This window comes from Pempheris klunzingeri, chromosome 17 (genome assembly GCF_042242105.1).
Source record: "Pempheris klunzingeri isolate RE-2024b chromosome 17, fPemKlu1.hap1, whole genome shotgun sequence".
Classification (NCBI taxonomy): domain Eukaryota; kingdom Metazoa; phylum Chordata; class Actinopteri; order Acropomatiformes; family Pempheridae; genus Pempheris; species Pempheris klunzingeri.
The window spans coordinates 13705931-13731000 of record NC_092028.1 but is presented as its reverse complement, the minus strand read 5'-3'; the positions used below and the strand labels follow the sequence as shown (position 1 = coordinate 13731000).

Here is a 25070-nt window from a genome sequence, read left to right as displayed (position 1 = left end):
CAATTGTACTTAAATTGACCAAATGTACTAAATTGCTTTCTACAACTTGCTATATTCTCCTATTTGCTACATTTTAATTTCATTTAAATCAACTCTCTCTCTCTCTCTCTCTCTCTCTCTCACACACACACACACACACATACACACACAAATATTAACCCAACTTCCTCTAGCACACCACAAACAGTTAAATAAAGACCCCACATCAGTGGATAATCTTGTGATGGCTGATTTATTACAGGATAGAAATCGCTTACGCTACTGCTTACACAAGCTACAAAAACTTCTTCATATAATCCATCATTCATTTTGAAAAATCATCACTATTCTCAGCACAGGACGAAGGCATAAAATCTAGTGAAGTGCGGACAGTTTTTAGAAATACAAAGTTACATAATCATTGTTTTTAAGACGTCGATAGAAACGTGTAAAAATGTCAAAAAGCATCTCTCCAGGATCAATACAAATATTCCATAATGCTCAAAATGTGAACTGAGGAGCCATTCACAGAGGACATGATGGCAACGTAAAGACGTTATAAGTTACTCATAATAAACTGTAGTTCACATTTAATACAAGGAGATATCATGTATTCAGACAATGTAAGGATACACAAGGTTAAGCTGAACTTCATTTTCATGTCAGAGTGGAATTTATGTCAAAAATGTAAAAATATACATGACATATGATATATATATTTATATATACACATACAATATAAGAGAATCCAAGTAAAAACAGTTCTTTCCAGTTTAAAGCCATCGGTAAGTATTTCAAAAAGGAGTTTCATGTAAGAAAGCCTTATTTTGGGATCATACACTTTTTAAAAATATGACAAAAAAGGGCCCCAATGTGTGTAATCTGTAATCTGCAGAAATAAAAATTAAATAAACGACCTGTAGGTGAATTTACCTCAGTCCTGTGTCTAATTAAATTAGTGATTGGAGCTAAATGAAATGAACTGATTGTCAGGCTGGCTTAACGTGGCTGGTTAAATGTTCTCTGATATGGTGACAATCAACTCCTCCTCATTTCCACGGGCGCCAGACTCTGGCCAGCAGGGACTGTCAGGGTCCACACACACACAAACACACACACAAAGGAAACCGTGGATACACACACACATTTTCACCACGGTCCACTTTTCTTTCATTGGCATATGCATCTTTCTTGTTAGTAGCACATTATACATATACAGTATAATATCTGGATTACATAACATGAGGAGTAATAATAATAAGACTATCATATTTTACATCTTGGATTTGTCTGTGGCCAATAGTGAAACTGCTCTTTTAGTGTTGTGGCAATAAAAAAAATGTCTTTCTGATGTCTCTTTGTGAGAATAAAATTTTAAAAAATCAGTGTGTGTGTGAGTGTGTGAGGTGAGCTGAGGGGAGGGGCTCTATAGGTTGCTGAAGAGTTCGTTTTTCTTGGTCCAGTCCATGGGCGGGGCTCTCTTGTTGGAGCGCTTCTGGTGGGCGAGCTCTTTGACCTGCTGCAGGGACAGGCTGAGCGCTGGGATGGCGTCCGCGATCACGCCCTGGATAGTGGAAAACAGAGGGGAAAGATGGAGACAGAGAACATGCTGCATGTTAAGTTGGTGCTGTGGAGTGTTTCCTGTGACGTACCTCGGGTGGGGTGTTTGTGGGCGGGGTTGTGAGCGAGGCGTTGGATGAGGCATTGGATGGAGAAGGACTGACAGACAGCTTGGAGTCCCTCTCTGCCTCTTTGGCCTGTCTACCATTCACCTGGGAACACAGACACTCATCAGCACCACTTCATTGTATAAACTGACTAATCATTAAATAAACAGGCAACATTCCAGTTTTTGGATTTTGAATGAATAATCTTGTAATGTTGTTTTATTCCAGCAAACTTTTATTTCATTTTCTCTCAAGTCTCCCCCGATACACTTTTTTATTACTCTCATGTGCACACTTTACCTCTCCTGAAATGTATATACGTTCTTAAATTTTGAAAAAAATGATGGCAGAGGAAATAAAACTGCTGTTATTCTAATGTATTGTAAAAACATATTGCTGTCCCAAAAAAAAAAGACCTCTTTTCCAGCATTAGTGCAGTCCTACATTTCACCACAGGGAGGCAGTCCTGGATTTTCATTGACAGAAACATCTCAGTGTCAGACCATTTAATGGCGAGTTTCCTTCCTTGTAATTTTACTGTCAAACATGTCTGCTAAGTTATTGATCTGGGAATCACCAATAAGAGGTATTTAGCATATCTGTGGCCTCTTTTTGGGGAGGTATTCAGGGAGAAGGTCATGGGATCAGGAAAAGCACTTTAAATTTAGTTTTCTAAGAGTGGTGAAGTCTTCCTGTTTGAATTACTTGTCATTTCATTCAGAGTTTTATCCTGTAGCAGTTTGAACGAGCTGAGAAGCTGCAGTAGCAGTAGTATCAGCGTTAGTGTCTCCAGTGGACATAAGCCAGTAAAACTCACACTCGAGGATGTTTTCCCGACTCCAGCCCAGCGCCCTTTAAAGACAACTTCTCCCTGACCTCTCGCAGCGCCCCTCCCTCCCCGCTCTGCAACCTTTTAACCAGCGCCTGTTACGCAACAATACGTGGAACATAACTAACTTCTCTGCTGCACATACAGTTCCTCAGAAAGGGAAGCCCGGGTCAGGCTTCACTTTGCATATTTGGCCAAACGCCCAAGCAGGAGGCACCCACAGAGGGCACAGAGGCTTCTTTTAGTTCGTGTTCTGGTGTCTTCGTACAATTATCTCTATCTTATCAGCACTGGCTGGGAACTAGACCCTCTGGTTACCTGAGAGACCCTCAAAAAGCAGCCAAGGAGAGGTCAGAAAAACCTAAAAACCATTTGTGTTTTTGTAACAATGAAGCTAAAGCCAGCAGCCAGTTGCTTTAAGCTTTGTGTTAAGATAAGCGGCTGCTGCACAGACATGAGAGTGGCATCAATCTTCTCACTTCTCTCTCAGCATAAAAGCAAATAAGCGTATTTCCCCAAATGTCAGACTCTTCCTTCAAGTCTGTGAGTGTGTGCCTCCTACAGTGAGCGGTGGCTCAGTGGGATTAACACGATGCTGCGTCATTCTTCATGCTTCGGCTCGAAAGTGTAGCTTTAGTTCGTTTTAATAAACCTACTGCACAGCATACTATGAATTATGGGTCAAGCAGCTTTACCTGTTAGATTATTTTTATTTTCTATACGCAATCGCTCCTTGGTCAAACATTTTCAACTAGTTCAAAGTTAATGGAGCACTAGCTGGGTGGGGCTCTCCACACAGCACCACACAGCACAATGAACGCCGCAAAGTTGGGACAATAACAGGAAAGTCCGTTCAGTAAACGTCTCTGATTAATAACTCTCTTCACCAGCGTCTCGGTTCTCAGATGTAGCAAACCACACCTGAGAGAGACAGCTGCGTCTCCAACAGTGTCTTGGCCTGCTGGGCTGTTTGTGCCACACAAGGAGCTACAGAGTATTCAAAGCAGGAGGCTGAACCGCTATTGTCCTCCCGCTCTGCCAGGAAGGAGAGGCTTCCATCGGCGAGGAGGGAAGTTGCCGCTGTGGGAGACCGACGGCTCTTCACACACAAGTTCAAATCCCACTTTTGGCTTTGCTCTAAAGCAGATTTCCAAACCAAATGATTGCTCTAGACTCTTGAGTGCATCGCCCTGGATTTGTGATATATGTGCTGCTGGTGAGTCTTACCTTCTCCTCCATCCCCCCATTAATGACAGGCTCAGGCAGTGGACCTGCAGGCGTGGAAATGACACAAGAATCAGTCACAGACTCCTCAAATACAACCCCAGTCTGCCAGGACTAATCTGACCACTCTGCTAGATCAAGAGTCTTTCAGCAGCTCACCTTTCATTCCCCAAACACCTACTCTATTACATAGCACAGGTATGAGCAGATCATCCATTATTCATACGTGGGTCATCTTCTATGAGATGGAGCTCCTCCTGGTCTTCTGTACCTCCTCCTCCTCCGCAAATTAATCCCTCTACATATCAGATAGCTGTAGAGGAGCATTTCCCCCCTGCCTTTTCTTGTAAAAACACCTTGATGTTCACTTGTTTTTGAGACAGACATCCCCACAGAGGTCCGACACGTCCCTTACCTTCCATCACTCTGATCCTCCGCACAGCCACAAAGTGTTTTTAGCCAATAATGATTATTACTGGAGACAGCAGCTGGTACTTCAGAGTTAATCTGAGATTCAAGTTCTCCTCAGGTCTGATCTGTGTGAGTGTGTGTGTGTGTGTGTGTGTGTGTGACTCCAAGCCCCTCCAAGTCCCAATACAGCTCCAGTTCCAGGCTGAGAGGCCACTTGGAGTGAGCGCCTTGGAAACCAAACAAAGCTGCTGGCCAGAGAGGCTGTGTGTGTGTGTGTGTGTGTGTGTGTGTGCTGAAGTTAAGAGTCAGTGTAGGCAGGTGTCCTCTGAGTGGGCCGCATGTGAAGTGCAGGCAGTTACCTGGGAAACACCTCACTGGAATCTGTACCCTGCGGCGCGTTATTATTTTTATTCCTGGACCGGATCACTGCACGGTTCAAGAGTCCAGGAAATTATAATACATCTGTCCCTCATTCAGTTTCTGCTTTGTACATAAAGCAGGACATGTCACCCACGGGCTTACTAATAGCTCTGACTGTTAGCTTTTCTCTGTGATACACGCTACAAGTAAAATCAATATCTTTGATTTGCACTGTTGATGAAAAAACAAACAAGGCGTCACCTTCAGGGGAATCATACTGTACATTTTCACTATATGTCTGACATTTAGACAAAATGATCGATCAGTTAGTCATGAAAATAATCAGAAGAGTGATCAGTGATCTGGCCTATTTAAAACTAGTGTACTTTTACTTAAGGAGAATTTTTTAATGCAGAGCTTTCACTTATGATGGGGTATTTTTTACACACTGTTGTTCTGCTGGCTGTGCTCTTTTTTCCACTTCTGCCTAACTAATTGATTAATAAGCAACTGGGGAATTTCTGCCAAATCATCAACTCTGACATGTGTAACATTTTGAATATCAGTAAAAGGAAAATTGAATCGCTCTGTCACAGTGGGCAGCATCTTTCCCCCATGTGCATCATCTGTTGCCATGCCAACAGCTGGCAGCACCATGTTTACATGAGGGGTCTGGTGGTGCAGAGTGGCACTCAGTCATTTGGCCACACACACACACACACACACACACACACCACCACCACCACCACCAGCCTGAGGATGTGTGTCTGTGGAGGGGCGGCACTGGAGCACAGAAACCAAATCACAGACTGTACTAGGGCTCCCCCTGGGGGCTGTGGCAGGTACGACGTGCCTTTAAACAACAAGGCAGTGAGTCCCTACCAGCTCCCGGAGTGACCACATCATTTGGATGGAGGAAGAGTGGCTAAACAATAAAGTTTTGAATCAGTCTTGTACCAACAGAAATACAATTGCTGCCTTGTTGGATGTTGTTTTTACTTGTTGGAGGCTTTCAGTCAAATGAAGTTATATAACCCACATTTTATTACAGGACTTGTAGTCAAACTATTAAATTATTGTTTTCAAATGGTTTTTGTTTGCGATGTAAAATGAAACCTGTGTGATAGAGATTTGAATTTAAGCCTTCATACTTAACTAACACTAACACTGCTTCTCAATCTGATCTGATCTATTTATGTCTAAAAGATTAACTTTCTCCTCAGGGCATCAACATGAGATGGGGGCCAGGAAGTGTCTCAGTGTCTCTGTCTGCGTTTCTTGGCAAATAGAGAAAGAAAAGAAAAAGAGCTGCGCAGGACAGAGTGAGTCAAAGACAGATAGAAAAAGAATTAAAGGAGGAGAGAGCAGGGCCAAGAAAGTGTGTGGCTGACTTTTAATATGGTGGGATTGAGAGGAGGCAACGTCTCCAGTCTATAACTGACAATAAACCCGGAGCAAAACATTACGAGCTAATTGCGGTCATTCACTTCGTCCTTGCCAGACAGTAAGTTGTGCTGCCTGAAATCGCTGGGCTGTGTGTTCTCTCACCGGTGACGTGGTCCGAGGTGGGGGCCACTCGGCACCTCTGGAAGAAGGCGTCTGTGTCGGGGTCCACCACCAGCAGACGGGCCACGTGCCCTCCGCTTTTAATGAGAGCCACGACCTCTGAATGTGTCTTTCTTTCCACTGAAACACCATTCACCTGAGAAGAAAAGCTTCATTTTAGATTCTTTTTTTAAACAATGGCTGGAAATCCTTTAAAATTAAAAAAAAAAAATTGCTTCTTTTTTTTTGAGGAGGTGGAGGATATCGGTCTTGTCTTTGTTCCCACAGAGAAGCGAACAAACAGTTTTTATCACTGTCAGGTTTCTTTCTCAATATTATCACTTTGTCTGCCAGAGTCTCCAGGGCAGGAAATCCTGTGTGTCCACACACAAACGCTCATACGCACACACACACACATTCTTTAAACCACTACCTTGCAAAACAATCCTCAAAATGTGCTCAGTGCTCAGTTGTTTTTTTTTTTGTCAGTCCTTTGAGTCAACTTTTATCCATCACGTTCACGTTATGACGACAGTATGACAGCTGTACTTTACCTAGTAACTCAACATGCCAAGTGGCTCCGTCCTACACCAGCTGAGTGTTCAGGGATAAAATCACCATGGGAAACCATGTGAGAAATGTCTCGAAGGGCGTGTGTATGTGTGTGTGTGTTTAGGTCATAGGGTGGACCTGCATGTCTCAGCCAGTCCCACAGAGGAAGCTGGACAATAGCTGCTTGGCCAGTAACAGCAGTAACAATGGCTGTCCGCTCCCTACAAAGCCCCGCTCCTCAGTGGGTGGTGTGGCTGTCTGGGGCCCTCTTGGGGACTGGAAACCCCTCGCAAGACTCTCAGACAGACCCCAAACCTCTTTCTGTCCTCCTACTACTCTGATTCCTCTGATTCCTCCCTCTGATTCATATAACTCGGCTGTAAAATGTCATTCACTGAGGGAGCGAAGGGAGGCGTGTATGATAATCCACATCAGAGGACATACCGCCGCTCTGATTTGACCATGTGTTACAGAACTGTAATAAACTGAATGAGTCACAGACGCTCGCTGTGAGTTACTTGTGCCTTTGCTGGATAAACGATAAGTGGAAGTGTGGTCAGTTGCATGAAATTACAACCAAAAGTTTTCGGGGTTGTTATATGAATTAGAGGACAATAAAAAGCAGACATGTGGTCTGACGTGGGCCTAAATGTGCAGAGAGAACCCTCTTGTGCTGAACGATGTATACTGAGTTTATTGAGTATGTTGAATTTGCTGCTATTCACCAGAATTATATGATACAGAGTTTATTTTGAAGATATTACATTTTATCCGGCCTCATGTGATTTGGAAATGGCAGTAATTCGCGTTCAGTTTTTCACACACGTGTCTCTTTACAGGCCAGTGTACACTTAAAAAAACAGGAGCCGGACAGAGCTGACCTCAGACCAGTTAAGACGGTGATTATTCCAGCGTGAGGCTGCTCACGGTGACAGTAACACCAGAGTCCTCTGAGGGATTTAAGACCTCACACAGCGGCTGTTAGTTCACTGCACATTCCTCTGGACGCACAGTTAACTTTGGGAAAAGAGCTGACCACTTCTGAGTCCAGTACTCAAAAGACCCCGTGGACTTATTGGAGAATACTTTCTTTACTTCTATATGATCCTTAAAACTGTAAAAATATATAATAATAATAATAATAAGTCCTGCATTGGAATGTTATTTAAGTAAAAGCATGTAAGTACAATGAGGAAAAAGTACTGTGCAGAAAACTGTTATACTTTTATCTATTATATAATTGCATAATTATTACTCATGCATTAATATAGAAGCAGGATTTTATTGTTGTAGTTGTTTGAGGTGCAGCTCATTTTGTATTGGACAGCAACTAATGATTATTGTCATTATTATTGATTAATCTGCTGATTATTTCTTCCTCTAATGGCAAAATGCCGTTACAGTTACCCAGAGCCCAAAGTAACACCTTCACAAAGCTTCTTTTGTCACCAACAGTCCAAATCTCAAAATGATTCAAAATAAAATAAAATAATTAAAATGAAAAGCAGCAAATTCAAAAATCATTTTTGAGAAACTGGAACCATGAAATATTTTTTACAGGACACATGAGTAAATTATTAATAAAGTTAATTTTTTTTTTAATTATGATTAATTGACTAATTGTTTCAATACTACTTGTACATTTTCATGTTTAGTCATCTTAGTTTGTAAAGTGACTTGTAACTAAAGCTGTACTTTACTTCTATGTTCCTTCCTAAAACAAAACAAAATGTCTTAACATGTGTTTTATGACCTGATATTCAGCACCAGTCATTGATGGCAATGATGCAACTGCATGAGGGTGTTTTCAAATGAATTAGTGAAAGTAGAAAGTAAGCAGTGTGGGTGAGGCCTGTTTTCATGCCACACCATTCTTCACTATTTTTATCCAAGTAAAAGAAAATCACTAGAGGCTGTCTAGAGCGGAAGTATGGCAGACAAATCAGGATACACCATTTGCATGGATATTTTTGTGTAACTCCATGGGCTCTAATCAACTGTGTCTCATAAAGATTACTCTGTAACTCTATTGGACAATTAATGCAGCAAAGTAAGCTGAAAAGTAAAGTTTTACATAAGAGCAACACTTGGCACCCTGTTCAAGGAGTTTCTAAACTACCATACCAGAAGAGTAATTAATGTCCCTCTTACTGCACATTCTTAGTACCGCCCTGCGTGCTCTCACAGTATTCTGCCGTTGACATTATCAAAGTACCTGGACTATCCTGTCCTTGGGCTGCAGGCCCGCCCTCTCTGCAGGAGAGTCTTCATCCACAGCTCTGATGTACTGGCCCGGCCGCGCCCGCTCGCTGTGCAGGTTGAAGCCATATCCGCTCTGCCCTCGCTGGATCACGCAGAGACGTGGCCGTAGCTCAGCGCACACCTCCTGGAAGAGGCCAGGGAGGAGAGAAAACAGTGTGTTAACTCGCTGTATGTGACATGCGTCAACAGACCAAAACATCAGCTGTGAAAAATACCTCCACCATGGGCGTCTGCTCAGGAAGTACAAGAGGCACAAAGATTACGGAGAGCTCCAGTGAATCGTTAACCATGAATATGAAGCCGAGGTTAAACATACAGGTGGCTGCTGCATGCTGATGTGTTGTGTGGTGTGTTTTTGACTTTCATCAGTAAACTTAGGCTGCTGTTGGACTCCACGTGACTCCAAACTGCTCCCCAGGAAGGAAGAGGGTCTTGGAGGCATGTGATTGGAGGTCTGCTGGGAGGGATGGTGGAGAATTTGAGGGAAAGAAAGGGAGGGGGGGGGGGGGGGGGGGGTTAGTGGGCTTGACTCTGGCCTTGTCCGCTTGAGGAAGGGACCAGTTCCGGCGTGGTCCGCAGCCCTGCTCGCTCCAGGCTCCGAGGAGGACAATGGAAGATGGGCGTTGACCTCTGACCTCCTCCCCTCGCACTGTCGCGTCCAGTCCCGCTCTGGGATGGCAGGAAGACTTACAGCTGTATTGTCATCCAGGAAAAAAACCTCAAACCAAGAACCTCCCTTCCGTTGTATGGATGAAGCATAGTCTTTATTTAGCCGAGGGGCCTTTAATGGCTTTGTCATCAAAGAGGTCAGAATACAGGAGCTGGAATAGAGGATGGCACTGCTCAGGATAATGTCAGTGTGACCAAGTCTGACCTGACACTCCCTCTGCATCGGAGCGGCTGTGTGCTCCCGCCCTCTGTCAACTGAACACTCGAAGACAATGAACAACCTCTATAAATAACACAGCGTGAATGACTCACCTCTACAGAAAACACTGGCAGGAGGCTGATTGATTAAAGCTACTTCAAAGCATGCAGTGGACATAAATTCCCTTGTAATAACTGAGAAGATCTGACTCAACATTTTCTCTCAAATACAGCTTGACACCAGCGCTGAGTGATTGTCTGATTGTCACTGGATTTTGTAGGATAGTTCTGAGCCAACACCACACCCACCTCAATCGAGAATTAACTTTTCTCTTTTTTTCTGAGTAAAATGGGCTTTTCTGACGGGTCACCTGTGTTCCCATTTCCAGGAAAATTGTAGATGGGAAGCATGACCACGTTAAAAAGAAGAACAGTGTATGCTGGTGGCTCCAAACACCAGTGAGTGGATACTTTCAAACTGAGAACTTCATTTCCTAGAAATCATGTGACATGACAATAGTAAATTGCACAAACCAGATCTTATGATTTCAGATTATTTGCAACCACTTTCAGGCCATTAAAATGGGGACAGAGAGAACAGGCTTTATGTTTGTCCAGCATTCAGAGTTTAGTAGAGTTTGTTTACACTTATTGGTTTTGGTTCATCTGTTTCTCACTAAAACAATTAAATTTGGTCAAATAATGATTCTTAAAGGTCCCATTTTAATGTGTTTTCAACATGAATGTGTCAGCGGTGTGTCAACAGACCGCCCTCTCTTTTTGTCGTGCTCCATCTTTCAATAAACATGTGTGACAAAAACGCCGTTTAGATTTGGCTCACTTTATGATGTCATAAGGGGATCTGTTGATCATGTGACCTCTTCAGCCCTTCAGCCCACTGTCCCCGCCCACTAAAAACCTTATGAGTCCACCTTGCTGTCCGCCATTGTTATTTCCTCACTAACAGCAGCTCGAGGTTACATGGAGACATCGTATGCTCCTTGTGCGTTTAAACAGAGGCTGCAAATAGCTGCAGCAGCCATGTCTGCTATGAGAAAATAGTAAGCCTGTAAACCTGCTCTAGTAGGACCTCTAGATAAAAGTACGAGCTTGAAAATTAGCAGAATGTGGGACCTTTAAGTTAGGGTTGGGTTGCTCTTTCACTTACAGGCCATTTCTGTATCGAGGCAGAAAAGCTGCATAAAAAGCACATAAAAACGTCTAGCTTCAAAAGGATAGTTTGACATTTTGTTAGCTTTCTCTGCAATAGTTAGACGAGAACACTGATACCGCTTTGATGTCTCTAGGCTACAGCCAGCTGTAATCAGGAGTAGTAATAATCGGCTGCTGCCTGCAGCTTCCTATTCATGGGGACAGATACGAGAGTGGTATCAATCTTCCCATCTAACTCTCAGCATGAAAACGATAAGCATGCTTCCCAAAACATGAAATAATCTTCAAATTTCTGCCTTTTTACCACAATTCCTTACCCATAATGTCTAAATAACTTCAACAAAAACATAATGGGAGATACTACACCGCTATAACAGAGCTCTGTTCTCATCAGTGATGCAGACTGGCTCTCCATCTCTGTCCTGAACATTTATCCTGCTGATCAGATGAGCTCCTGATAAGAGCCCTACAGCCACAGCTTCATCATAATGGTGACTGATTATACAAAAATGGCTCTCTTTGATTGCACGTCCTCTACCCTCTCAAGTGCTACACCTACACTTGCAACATCTTTAAATGGAAAAGATGCAGTCCAAAGTCCAGACTAAACAGAGAAGTGTTGTCTTTTCTATTTTTTCTTTCAGTAAAGGGTTAGTTTAGTTTAGACCCTCCCTCCTCTAAAAGTGCGGAAGTCTGGTGCTCACTGCAAATTAGTTTACAAGGTGTTTTCATTTCTGAAGGAACTCAGGAAGCGCTCAATCCCTGTGACAGTAAAGTACTATCCAGGAATTATAACCCAAACGCAGATCTAACACTGAGGCGCATCAACATTGGCAATCATCGGGTGCTCTGGCTGACATTAGGCGTCCCTGCGCAGGGAGAGAGGGTGAGAGAGGCTCTGGCAGGGACAACAGAGGAGGGTTTGTGTCGGGGACGAGTGGAGGGCAGAAGAATCTCCACGCGGGTCTGAAATCTGTGGAATCTGCTGAGCACACACAAGCCAGGAGGGGGACCGAGGATCGGCCGCTACTTGTAAGATGCATGCTTGTGTTTCTGCTGTATGTCGCCGAGATAAACACAGCTGTCAGTGAGCTGATAAACACACTGTACTGGGCTCGTCAAAAGCTACAACTGCAGAACATTTGTGGGACATTCTGTAAATTACAAACTGATATCGTTACTCCTCCATAAACAATCAGCTGAGTAATACACTGAGCTGCCTTATCTGTCGCTGAAGGACACAGATCTGTGTTCCCTAATTTACGCACAGCTAAATATTTGTTGCAGGATTCAGGAACATTTGAGCACTTCCTCTGGGTCTTTATTTTGTTTAGAGTACTTCCCAAATGTTTGAGCATCTGCAAATACATGATATGCGATAGGAAAACATAGATTGACTCATCTACTTCCTCCGATTTAGTTTGGTCATTGGAGGCCTACGGCAGCGCTCTGAAAATCCTCAACTTCCTCACGAGGCGTGATGGCTCACTGCCCTCCTTGATTCGCTTTAACATCATCTCACCTGTGTAAAAGTCCTGTTCATTCTTGGGGATCGCAAAAGTAATTTTCATGTGAAGGTTTCTGTGACCATCAAGAAAATAATCTGAATCCTACTCAGAGTGATGTGATATCACCGTTATCATTATTTCTGACCGTTACTATCACTTCAAGATCAAACTCACATTGTTTCTATTGTGTGAAATGTTCCTCTCGGCCCAGAAAAATAGCGCTTTCGAGATGAACACACTCTCTCTGTGACACAAACTTTCCTTTGAGGAGGGAAGTGTCGAACAGGAACTGTTGACACATCTTCCCTCAATATGCTTCCCTCTGCGCTGGCTCAACTTCCTGACATGAAAGAGAAATCAACACGCAAACACACCCAAACATATGGCACAAAAACTCATACGTACAGCATCATGGGAGAGGAGGCGTGCATTAGTTAGCATGTGGAAGACGACATGTCTGTAAAGAGCAGAGAATGAAACAACTGTGTGGTTAGCATGACTAGCAGATCTGACAAGGATTAGGAACTCAACTCATCACTGATCCCCCAACACAGATATTAGCTATGATGTAACGCTCAGACTGACTAAACATGGAGCTGAAAAACTGTAAAGTGAGCTAAATGAAGGAGGAAGGGAGGGAGGGATGATGAGCTGAAGATGGAGGCTGAAAACTCATTATTGTGTGTGCCAGACAATTTCTTGGTCAGGACCAGTAACTTCCTGGAGTCGCCAAAGGAAACTTGGAGTATTTCCTGGTTGCCTGGCAACTGCTCACAGCCAGGAAATAGTCCAGCACACCACCACCCTAAAACGGGTAAAATGTCATTTTTACACTTTAGTTTTTGTACAGGTTTAACAAACAATGTGTTAATTAGTGAGCTTTAGAGGATTTTGTTAACTTCTTACAGAGTCAGGCTAGCTGTTTCCAGTCTTTATGCTAAGCTAAGCTAAGCTAAGCTAACCTGCTTCATGTTTTCTCATGTTTGTCACAAGAGTGGCATCAATCTTCTCTACTTATCCTCTGCAAAATAACAAAGAGGCACTTTACCCAAATGTTTCTTTAGCTTTTCTCTTCAACTTACTTCACGCAAGTCAAGAAGATCTGAGTTATTTTGTGGTCCGACTGAGTGTCCTTTCACTGCAGACATTTTACCTCTCAACATGTAGGCCTATTGGTTGTTTAAACTCAGAGTAACAGTGTGAGTAACAGTGTGAGCGGTAAAAAGGCTCACTGTTTAATCTCATTGGCTCATTGGTAAACCATTGTTTACCATTGTTTTATTTGATGTATCTCAGTCCAATCCCATCTATCCCCACTGCACAGACTTCGAAAGGCTTTGGGAACTACAAAGAAGCGATTGCTGTGAATACCAATCACTCCAAAACAATACCCGGGCCCATGTTAATATTCTCAAAACACACTTCTGAGTCACGCAGCCGCCTCACTGCATCTGCTGCTCCAGCACACAGTTTTTTTTTTGTGTGTGAGTTTTCAGGTTCCCTACACAGAGGTTGCTCAATCCCTTTTTTTAGACATGTTTCTGGTCTTCCTCAGGAAGCTGCGATAACCAGGAGATAAGATACAGAGGCAAAGTTCAGCTTGCAGGCCTCTGACACAGCTGCAACACCTCCAGCTCATGAATGGGGAGAAGTTCTTGCAGAGGATAAAACTCTCTTGAGTCTAAAATGAAGCGCTGAATTCCTGTATAAAGCAATTTTTGGAAGATCCTTGTTCCCTGGAATGTAACAGTGAGTATTTAAACACAAATTATAGCTTTGAAAACACAGCTTTTCTGCAACCAAAGGTCACCAACGTTTTAGGAATTTTCATCGTCAGTCAAAAGGGCCTTTTTTTTTTTAATCACACGAGAGACCTTTTATAATGCTGATATGAATAAAAGACAAACATAATGGGTCAAGTAACAAGGGGTGAGATTACTAACAACTGCAAATTGTAGTATTTCATGCTCATAGCATCTTCACAATGAATATCAGGCAAAATAACAAGAGCACATACTACAGACATGAATGAACCCTTGTATAAACCACACTGGAGTCTGCTGCCATGCATACTTGTGAGCTAAATGCTAAAATCAGCACGCCAATATGCTCACAATGACAACGATAATAAGCATTTTTGTTTAGTGTGCGGCATGCTAACATTTGCTACTCAGCACTTAACACAAAGTACAGCTGAGGCTAATGTGTGTGTGTGATTCCTTTTGCAGGTATTTAGTCATAAACTAAAATACTGGAGGAACCTGAAGATTTGACTGAAAAGTCAAAGAATCACTGAAGCTATAATTCACCCCAAGATGAAAAACTTGCTTTAATAGTACTTCAGTCAAAACCACAAAAGTGAACCTCATGGTGGTGCTAAAGCAACAGTCAGAGGATCATAAATTCAGTGGGATTCATCCACGGAGGATCATGAATATCTGCTTAGATATTTTAGTCTGGACCAAAGTAGTCACATCCCTGGTCCCATGTAGCTACCATGTTAAAAAAAACATTAAAAGTCAGCATGTACGTGTGTATTGTCACACAAAAAGAGCGCAGCAGCATCGAGCCCTCGTATTTGCCTTTGAGTTACCCACAGGTGAGTGTGACAAGCCAGACTGATTGATTTGAGTCTTCAAAACCCTCTCAGGGAGTATTAAAGAGGCAACCAACTACCTCCATAATAACCATCCATCATGTTTATCACCCTCTGACTCAGCCAGCAGAGATTTGCATCTGCCAGGTCCTCCTGCTGATGCTGTTCGACTGAGCAGCGCTGTGGCTGCGAGTGATTCAGTCTGGGGCATGGAGGGAGCAGTCTGTCTGTGTGTGTGTGTGAGAGAGAGAGAGAAATGCCGGCGGCTGCAGCTCTGCCACTCAGCCTGCCAGTTATTTCATATTTTCCCCATGCTTGGCCAGCAGACTGATGCGTAACTACAGGCGTCAATAAAGGAGAGAACACACAGTATAGGACGTCTATTACTGTGGGCTTGTGTCATTCCTGCACAGCTCTGGCTTTCTGACTCAACTACTGTTTTTGTTTCATACCCCAAAAAAAGGTCACATGCTGAAACTTCCCACAGTTACGTAAACACCTCACTGACGTATTTCAACCATTCTTCTTCTATTCAAACGGCTGCTTCAGGCCGCTGACGGCGTCCAGTGAACTCACGAGTTCAAATCATCAGCTGATACCTGTCACACTCAGCTGGTCTGTGCATGCATATATGTCATCTAAAGCAGTCTCTCTTCCATGTCTATGCATCGCTCTCTCTCTCTCTCTCTCTCTCTCTCTCCTTCTCTCTCTCTCCGTCGGCTGCTTACTTCATGCCCCCCGATGCTCTAATAAGAAAGGGCAGCTCTCCCATAAGTTCGGCCTCTTTGATCAGCATAAAGAATAACTGCTAAAGTGACACGCTGCCAGGCACCATGGTTACTGAGTGACAGCACAAATCATTGCCCCCACCCCCCCACCCCCCACCCACCCCCTCGCTCCTTGTGATTGTCATGTGTGGTTTTTGACGGAGATTAAGAGCCTCAAGTACTGACTTTATAAATGTTTGATGTAAACCTGGTTCCTTTTTAACAAGCACAGCACAGGTTTTGTCCTCTTGAATGTACGGAGCGCACCACTCTCTCAGGCAGGACGGGGGTGTAGGATTTCAAGCTGGACCATTGAACCAGCTGCGATGCAGGCAGAGGGGGGAACAAAGCACCCTACTGTCCCCCCTTCCATTTGAGGATGGGACAAACTGGCTCTACAAAAGACACCACAGAAAGGTTCTGCTGAGGGTTCCCATTACAATAGACTCTTTAGGGGGAAGGCCTGTAAATAGAAAAGTAACGTCAGTCATCACAGCAGGGGTACAGGCTCTGATAAGACCAAATGGAGTGGTTTTGATTACCAGAGAGGTCTCGCCATCGCTTTAAAATCATTGAAAATGGAAGTAGCCGCTTCTGCCTTTCCTCAAGTGTCATCTGCAGCGTCCATCTTTAGTTTGTCCACTCTGCTAACACTGCAAACAGTTTTGTCCTATCACAAACCGAGAGGTCAACAAGTTTTATCTCCTCGGCCAGTCTTCCTGTCCCTGACCCTCCACCCTCGCAGACATGAAACCAGCATCAGCCCAACAAGCTCTAACGTAGGTTTCTCACAAACGAAAAAACACAGAGCACTGCAGTGTTTGATGTGACAAAATGCATTAAGCGAAAGAGGGGAAGGCTGTTAGCATTCAAGCAGTGGGTGACAACACTACCATGATTCATTATATATCCAGTGCTGTGCGAGCTTGTCAGTCAAGGACCAAGAAAAAAAAAATTGCACTAAAATAATGTAAAACATTCTAATGTAGCTCTTCTTTGGTGTACTTTGACTTAAATTATAGATTTCCTACATTTCCCTATATGGTCCTATACAATCCCCACCTGTTACATGCAGCAGTCGGTGGAGTGTGTGGGTGGCTGGAAATAATGAAGGCAAAGATGTTAGCAGGGACAGGAGACTGAGTGTTAACACTCAAGAAAAAATCATGCCCTTTACTCAAAATGTGCCTCGTGGCTGTGCTGCATTATTGAAGTGAATCTAATCTCTTTTCATGTGTGATGGATTCTCCGTGGGTGACTGGTGAATGCATTTAGTGTTTTTTTGTTCAGAGCACATGAAATGTAAATCTATGAGTTTCTGAATGCTTGCTGGCTGAACAGAAACACAACAAATGGTCTTGTACTGTATGTATGTTTATTTGTTGTGTTATCCACAGACATAAGAACAAGATTAAAGGGTTAACCGCCATGTTGCTAGCTGTGCATTTGCTGGTATGTTTACCATCTTACATATTAACATGCCAATAAGACTGCAATTATTTTCATTGTTTATTACTCTGTTGATCATATTCTTCATTAATCAGTTACTTGTTAGGTCTTCAAAATGGCTGAAAATAGTGAAAAATGTAGATCAATGTTTTCTGAGATAAAATAATGTCCTCAAATGTCTTGTTTTGTCCTCAAATCAAAGATATTTAATTTCATAGAGGACTAAAGAGACCAGAAAATAGCTACATTTAAGATACTGCAATCAGAGACTGACTTTTTAACTCATGTTAAAAAAAGAGCTCAAACCAATCAAAATAGTTGCCCAATCATTGCAGCTCTACATGCTAACATTATTAAACATTACTATATAATATAACACAAATCCAGCAGAGGCTAATGGGAATGTCATTGGTTGTGCTGGTATTTGGCAATAAACATAAACCAAAGTACTGGACGAATTTAACCTGATGATGCTTCATGAAAAGTGAAGGTTTCATGAAAGCACATGAATGTCTTGACCAAACGTCATGGCAGTCTGTCCAACACAGACATTTCACCTACAACCGCAAATGTGAACCTCACGGTGACGATAGGAGACAAGTCAAAGCCAAATTTGTGGGCCAACAGCATGAGCAACAAAATACCATCGGCAAATGGAGCGATGAAAGCAATCTGTATTAATAATTAGTGATTTTTTTTTTTGCACACCAACAATGTTCATTCTTGGTTGAACTCAATGTATGGCGTCTCTGCCTTGCACGGTGGGAAGGGAGGTGGACGATGGGGGGTGAGTCTATTTCAGGGCGAGCAGCGACTCATTTCCCTCCCCTCCGCCCCCGGCAGGGCGCGGCCCTCCGGCTCATTGTCCGGCCGGGGTGGTGAACCTTCAGCAGAATGGAGGGGGAAATGGAATGTGGTATTGTAGACTCTCCTTCCAGCGTCCCATGGGACCCAATCACCAGCAACCCCGTCACCCACTACCCACCCACACAGACAGGGTTCAGGTTCCACCCCTGACCTGGGCCACAGTGGCCTTGGCCGTGGGGACGGGACAGTGGTGCTGTTGTCTGGACTGACGTCACTGAGAGAAGTTCTAGAGCGAGGGTGCTATTTTTCGCGAAGATGACATATCAGTATATATATATATATATATATATATATATATATATATATATATATATATATATATATATATATATATATATATATATATATTGCTGCGATTGATTATTTATTCTACCCCGAATCAAGAGGGTAACATAATGCTCTCTTGTGGCCTCTGTCCTCTTATTTCCTTTCATCACTTCACTGTCTGCTAATAAAGAGGTCAAAAACTACCCCCAAAATATGCAGAAATATCATATCAGCTCATACTCCACACACTTTGGCACTAATGATGATATTTCGTTGCCAATGCATTTTACATTTTCCTCTCCTCCTTCTTTGGCAGATACTGCGACAAATTGTGCATGACTGTCTTGCAAGACACTTGTGACACTCTCTGTTATCTTGGGAAAACATTTTGTTGATAGTATTGTATCACGAGTTACTCTGAGATTCTCACCCAGAGTACAGACAAACACAGCTCGTCCAACGAAAGCAACGAGACATGTAAAGACTGCCAGTGTCTGGTGGTGGATGCTGAAACACAAGCTGAACACATAGCGATGACTAAATCGAGAGAATCTGGCCACAGCATGCGGCTTTTAAGACATACTGACATAACTAGAGCAGTATTAGATAGTCTTCTGTTATAATATATCATGATATAGAAATTCAAACTTAGAAATCTTTAAGGATAAATAGCATGGGTCTGTTTTTGGCAGAAATAAAAACCTGACAAATCCCATTATTGATACAAATATTCTGTAAATCTAATACTGCCATTGGTTTAACACTGGTCCTGGTGATTGATCTGCAGTATTGGCAAGACAGCCCAATCAACTGTCTCACAGTAGGCAATCGTTCTACCACCCAGCTCATTCGTGTTGCATAACACACTTGAGATTGCACTTCTAGTTTCTCACAAACATGCCACTCTTACAAATCTTTGAGTTGAAACACAATGACGGCCTTATCATGCGGACCGTTTCCCCTCGAACGCACAGCCCAACAATCAACAAAGAGCAGGAGACGACGGGCTGACTCTCAAACTTTCTCATGCGCGCCCACACATGCACATACGTGAAGGAGAAAACACGCACACAAAACAAATAGGAGCGCAGCACATGCCTGGATGTGCTGTATAAGCAAACGTCAAGGGGCCGGTCGCAATGAATCATGTACATCTGATCCTGACAGACAAACACAATGACAACGACTCCATTACCCAGAGAGAGCCTGAACAATACCTGGCTCTGTCACGATGGCTTCAATGACACACACGACCGGACATACTGTTTACCTTGAACCACGAGTCAGTGTCTGCTGCTGGAGCTACTATTCAACCAGCGTTCTGTGTAATTTTTCTGTGTTTTATACCTTGCTTTCATTGCAGGCACTTCGCTGCCCAGACAGAGTGATGGCGAGATAGTTTCTCTAACCTTTAAGCTCCACTTTAGTGTCCTGCTACAAGCTGCTGGGAGGGTGAGAGGAGGATCAAGACAATGACAGGAAACCAGCACAAACGTCCTGGGGTCTGCACACAGGCCGAGACTCCCATAGACAGCAGCAGGCAGCCAGAAACACACCCCTGACCATCCTGGCCCAAATAGTTACCATAGGTGTGGCTGTTCCTGCCTCTAGTGCATGACAAACAATCATCGAAAGTTTACGTTAGCGCTATTAACAGAAAATCGTAACATCAGGTTATTCCTGAAGGCATTACATCAGATGTCAGCGAATGTGGACTTGATAAAAAAGTCAAAGGTAAACTCTCAAATCTCAAGTAAATCTATTTTTCTCAACAAGATATGACAATGTGCAGATAGGATTGTCACCAAGATGTGATGCTAACCTCCCTTGAGACCAATAATGAAACCCTCAGCTGAGTAATTCCTGCTCATGGTCAGTGAAGTGCTCCCACAGTGGGAAGAAGTATGTGGATGTCGTCACTGTGAAGACACACGATTAACATCAGGGTTTGCTACAGGCGACACACACACACACACACACACACACACACATGGGACTGGTAAAGTGAGCTATGGGCAGCCCATACAAGCCAATTAAAAAGACCATCCGTCGATCCATACACTGAAGGCAATGCAGTACAGTGGAGTGTGTACTAATATAGGCTGAATCCTCCCACACAACAGCTTGGGGATGATTTGTTTAGGGAAAACACGTTGTCCCGTGCAGTTAAAGAGCTGCGCTTTCTGTGTAAAACCAAGCACGTGTGGTGAGAGCAGTGGGAGGCATCAGGCTCTTTAATAAGCAGGTTTTATGTGAATGTGCAGATTAGAGGCTCAGATTAGAGGGGAGAAGTGACGACCAGCAGGCACTTCGGCATAAAGACGCCCTCTTGTCTCATTTAAGGCCTCTGCAGCACGAGCGCCCGCGGTGTAGATAGATCGTACGCAGTGATACATACCTCCGCAGAGATTACACGCTTTTAGGAACACTTGCCAAATTACCAGATCTCATCTAGCCGCAGTCAATTTCATCTGACACAAACGCTCTCCCTCTCCTGTAATTAGTGTCTAAAGACAGTCTTGTGTAAGCAGCCAGGAAGACTCCCAGAAACTTCTCACCCTCACACACTCTCTCTCTCTGTCCTCAATATGAATGAATGGCTGAAGAAGGAGCCAGAACAGACGACACAAACACATTTTAATGGGTTTGACTGCAAAATGGCTCTTAAGTAACTAATCGCACATTTGATAGAGTTCACTGATTTGTGTTGTTCAAACCTGTCAAACACTTTGACAGTAAATTCTTTGTCATTCAGCTTCTCAGATATGTTGATTCTCAGCTTTTCTCTTGAACAAGTTTGGGGTTTGGGATGTTGGCAGGACAAAATAAGAAATTTGAAGATGCCTCTTTTGGCTCCTAAAACTGTGATGGGCATTTTTCACATTATTTCCTGACATTTAAAAAGCTAAACAATTCAGCCATTAATCATTAAAATGATCAGATTAAAGGAAGGTTCACATCTTTTCTGAGTCTGGTGTCCATATGTACAGCGAGACGTGTTTTGCTTGTTGTAAATCTTCCCTCCTGGTCACACCTTCTAAAGTGTGTGTGAGGCCACAGAGACAGGCAGCACACAAACGCTTGTTTCCAAGTTATTCTCTGGATGATCTGATGGATTTCAATTTGTAATATGAGCCGAGGGAAAGAGCATCCACTGCATTCAACAACAGCAGAGTAAGAATTTTACTGCCTGGTAAACAACGATCGAACAACGAACAACGGAACTATGACCTTTGGACCCCGGGATGTGTTTTCTTTTTTGTGTGTGTGTGTGTGTGTGTGTTTTGTTCCACGATGACGACAGCAGTTCCTATTTTCTTCCCGGGCCACGCTCCATGTTTTGACCTTCATCACTGCTCGCCCACTTTCTTTTTCGCACCTCCCCTGCGCTGTCTCACTTTCGCCTACCTCCGTCCTCACACATGCATTCGCTGCATAAAACCACATCAGCGTAACCATGGCAACCTTGAGCGAAGTTCCTCGGTTTCCGGAGAAGGCGTCGCTCTCTCGGACCCTCTTTTGTGTCGCTTCAAAGACGAGGCCAGACAGGCGGAGGTGAGGACGTCAGTGTGACTGCTGGACCAACGCAGTGTGTGTCTCTTCCAAGGCTGTACATGAGTGTGTTTGTGCTCTATGAGCTTTGTGTGTGTGCGAGTGTGTGTGTGTGTGTGTGTGTGTGTGTGTGGGTGATTGGCTGGGCCACAGGGCTCGGGCACTGGAATGCCGGACAGGATGTAGGGAGAAAATTCCAGAAAGAGTGGAGTCAATGCAAAAAACAGCACCCAGAGGTGCCTCTGACTGCCACATAGAGACATAACAGACTCTAAACTTCATCCCTTGAGTCCAATTTACACACTCACACACTCTGCTGTGTGCTCTGTCCCTAAGTAGGCTCACTTCCTCAGCTTGTGAAATCTTGGCCTTGTACACACTGTGCCTTTGTATGAAAAAACAGAAATTCCCAACAGGGCTCACTGCTTAGCATGATTCGCACTGGATTTCTGCTCCATATGTCAAACTCTGGGAGGCTGTTGAAATGAAAATCCAAAACGAATTTGTTGGGAGCGCTATTGTTTGTTTCGACGCCACTTCCCTCTGGGTTGCGTGCCAGTGTGAGCTGTTCTGCCACAGCTCCATTAGGCCATCTGTGGAGAGTATCGGGAGTAAACACGGGAACAATCGCTGTATATTCCCAGGACAAACAACATAACCCGGCAGTGCTCAAGTGCTGGGCCTCATGAGGAAAGAAAAAATCTTCAAAACGCCAAAAACATAACTCCCAAAGGCCCTGCTGAGCTCCCGTCAGCTCCAGAGATCTATAACAACAATTCCATGCAACAATCAAACCCTACAGGTGCCAGAATGGCTCCTATCTGCCATCACATGGGCGTAAAATCACTGTGTGTAGACACAAGCAAGTGAAATAAAAAGACTACAGCAGGGTCTTCTCTGAGTCTTTGTTTGTGATAGCCGCCGGCTCTGCTCGCTGTGGCCCTTCTTCCCACCACACTCCCACCTACAGCAACGCACCGAGGAGGACAGACACAGCCTCCGGGGTAAACATCCAGCAAGCAGCGAGGGGGCACAGATGTTCCAGACCGGAGGGACCCTCGTCTGCTCAAGTGCTTTTTAATGAACCCCTGGTCCAGAGTTCACACACACACACACACACACACACACATAAACACACACCCAGACAGACACAGAGACAGCGTGGCAGGACAAAACAAAGGCAGACACAGCAACAAGTGGCCACAGCGGGGTGAGACTGTGCCCATAATGCTTTACAGACAAAGATCAAAGGTTGAAAAAATTCATTTAGTGGGACTCATTTGGTGGAGGAAAAAGACATCATACACCACAGAGAACTATTTCCTGTTGTTTGTTGTGGAGGGTTTAGCAATGTCAGATATTTGTTATGGTTGGTTTTAACACACAAACACACACAGCATGTCTTTTCTAACTGTTTTCCCTACTTTGGTGTCACTGCTGTTGACACACACACACACACACACACCACTATCGGTTGGTTATTTGAGGGGGGAAAGCTGAGCAGCAGTTTCACAGACTGACACAGGGGTCACAGTTTGGTTTGATCCCTGTTTTTACTTGATCCCAAAGCTGAGCAGCATGTTCTCCATGTTACAGACACAGAGCACCTTGTCTGACTTGTTTCTTTTTGCAAACTAAAGCTGGAAGACAGAGGAGAGACTCTTATTCCACTTATTCTCACTTGGACTCACCTTCTCAGAGCTGATGCTCAGCTTTTTCTCCACGTGCCCGTGGATCTCTCCGTTACTCTCCAGGACCGGCGTGGACTCCCTGTGCGTCCCCTCCTCCTCCTCCTCTTCCTCCTCCTCCAACTTCTCCACCTCCTCCTCGTCCTCCTCCTCCACCTCATCCCTCTTGGCGTGTATCTCATCCCCATTTTCTGTCCCATCTACCTCCTCACCCTCCACCACCACCACCTCCTCCTGCTCCTGCTCCTCTTCCTCCTCGTCGAAGGGTAACGGGACCCCCTCGGTGACATACTCCTTCAGACACTTCATGTTGTGTTTCTTCAGCAGCTGCTCCGTGTCCGGGTCCACCACAACGAGCTCCAGCCGGCCCACGGTGGCTCGTATCCGGGACACGACCTGCTGGTGGCTCTCGCTCTCCACGTCCTCCCCGTTTACGAACACCAGCCGGTCTCCGGCGCGCAGCCCGGAGGTCTCCGCCGGGCTGTCGGGCTCCACCAGGCGGATGAACTGCCCCGTCTTACCTTTCTCCCCGTGGAGGTGGAAGCCGTAGCCGTTGTCCCCCTTCTCCAGTGTGCACAGCCGGGGGCGCAGATACTGGCTTTTGCTCGGCATGGTTTGGCTCCACTCGCCTTCGCGCTGCGGCTCAACCTGTTGCTCGATCACAGCAGAAGCGATCAGAGGAGCTGATCGGGATGCTGCTGAGGAGGGATGTGTGTGTGAGTGAGTGGTACCCTTTCAGAAAAACACCCAACCCCCGCCCTCTTGGGGAGATCAGTCCGTGGGAAACGGTGCTGGTGTCTGTCCCGCTCTCTGGTCCACTTGCACGGAGACGAGCCAGTGTCTGGTTTGGTCTCCAGTGATCCTCGCCGTGCGTCCTGGTGTCAGACTGTGAGCAGTGAAGGGTCCTGACCCGGGGACTGGACTCGGGTTTGCAGTCGCTCCCTCTCAGCGTGCGACAAAAAGTAGGAAAAGTCACTCAGGAAGAGGGAGGTGCGTTCACGGAACAGCCCAGCTGGCCGCCTCATGCAAAGTAGCAATGAGGAATGGAGGAGTAAACACAACCAGAGGCTGTCCAGGAAAATACATGATGAAGATGAGAAGCCGAGATAGTGCTGGGATGAAGATCGTGAGAGCTGAAAGCAGGCGCTGCAACTTTCAGGACTTTTATTTTGAAATCTTACGAAATGAGTCTCCTTTCAAATGGCTCCAGTTTTCACACATTTTACTGTTTTTTCCTCACAGTTTGTGTTTAAATTGTTTAAACTTTCCTATCACTTTCATTTTGTGCGCATTTTTCACGCTGTTAACTCAGCTCAGTTTTAACACTGTTTTTTAACACACATTTATACTTAATATCTAAAGGTTTTCCCCCTCTATTTTACAACACTTTGCCCTCTTGTGTAAACCTAGAATACTCTCCCCTTACTGCTGTTTATTTGTACACTCATTTTCCTAATAGCCTACAGTATTATTCTGCTGTTCAGTGCTGCAGACTGTTAGTAATTAT

The 25070-nt window shown here is 44.3% G+C and overlaps 1 protein-coding gene across 1 annotated transcript; it reads right to left on the bottom strand.

Moving 5' to 3' along the window:
* Window positions 1-213: 213 nt before the first annotated feature.
* LOC139217284 (Na(+)/H(+) exchange regulatory cofactor NHE-RF1-like) lies at window positions 214-24561 on the bottom strand. Its single transcript, XM_070848606.1, has 6 exons — window positions 23567-24561; window positions 8783-8953; window positions 6019-6172; window positions 3703-3746; window positions 1632-1751; window positions 214-1543 (listed from the first exon to the last, which is right to left on the bottom strand). Exons 1-6 carry the CDS (start codon window positions 24173-24175, stop codon window positions 1406-1408), a joined length of 1236 nt encoding a protein of 411 aa, XP_070704707.1. The 5' UTR covers window positions 24176-24561; the 3' UTR covers window positions 214-1405.
* Window positions 24562-25070: the final 509 nt, after the last annotated feature.

Coding starts and splice junctions, on each gene's coding strand:
- LOC139217284 (XM_070848606.1), bottom strand. CDS start 24,175: ATGCCGAGCAAAAGCCAGTATCTGCGCCCCCGGCTGTGCACACTGGAG. Junction 8,954..23,566: donor TGAGCATCAGCTCTGAGAAG/GTGAGTCCAAGT, acceptor GGCCTCTTCCAG/GAGGTGTGCGCTGAGCTACG. Junction 1,752..3,702: donor ATGGGGGGATGGAGGAGAAG/GTAAGACTCACC, acceptor CTGTGTTCCCAG/GTGAATGGTAGACAGGCCAA.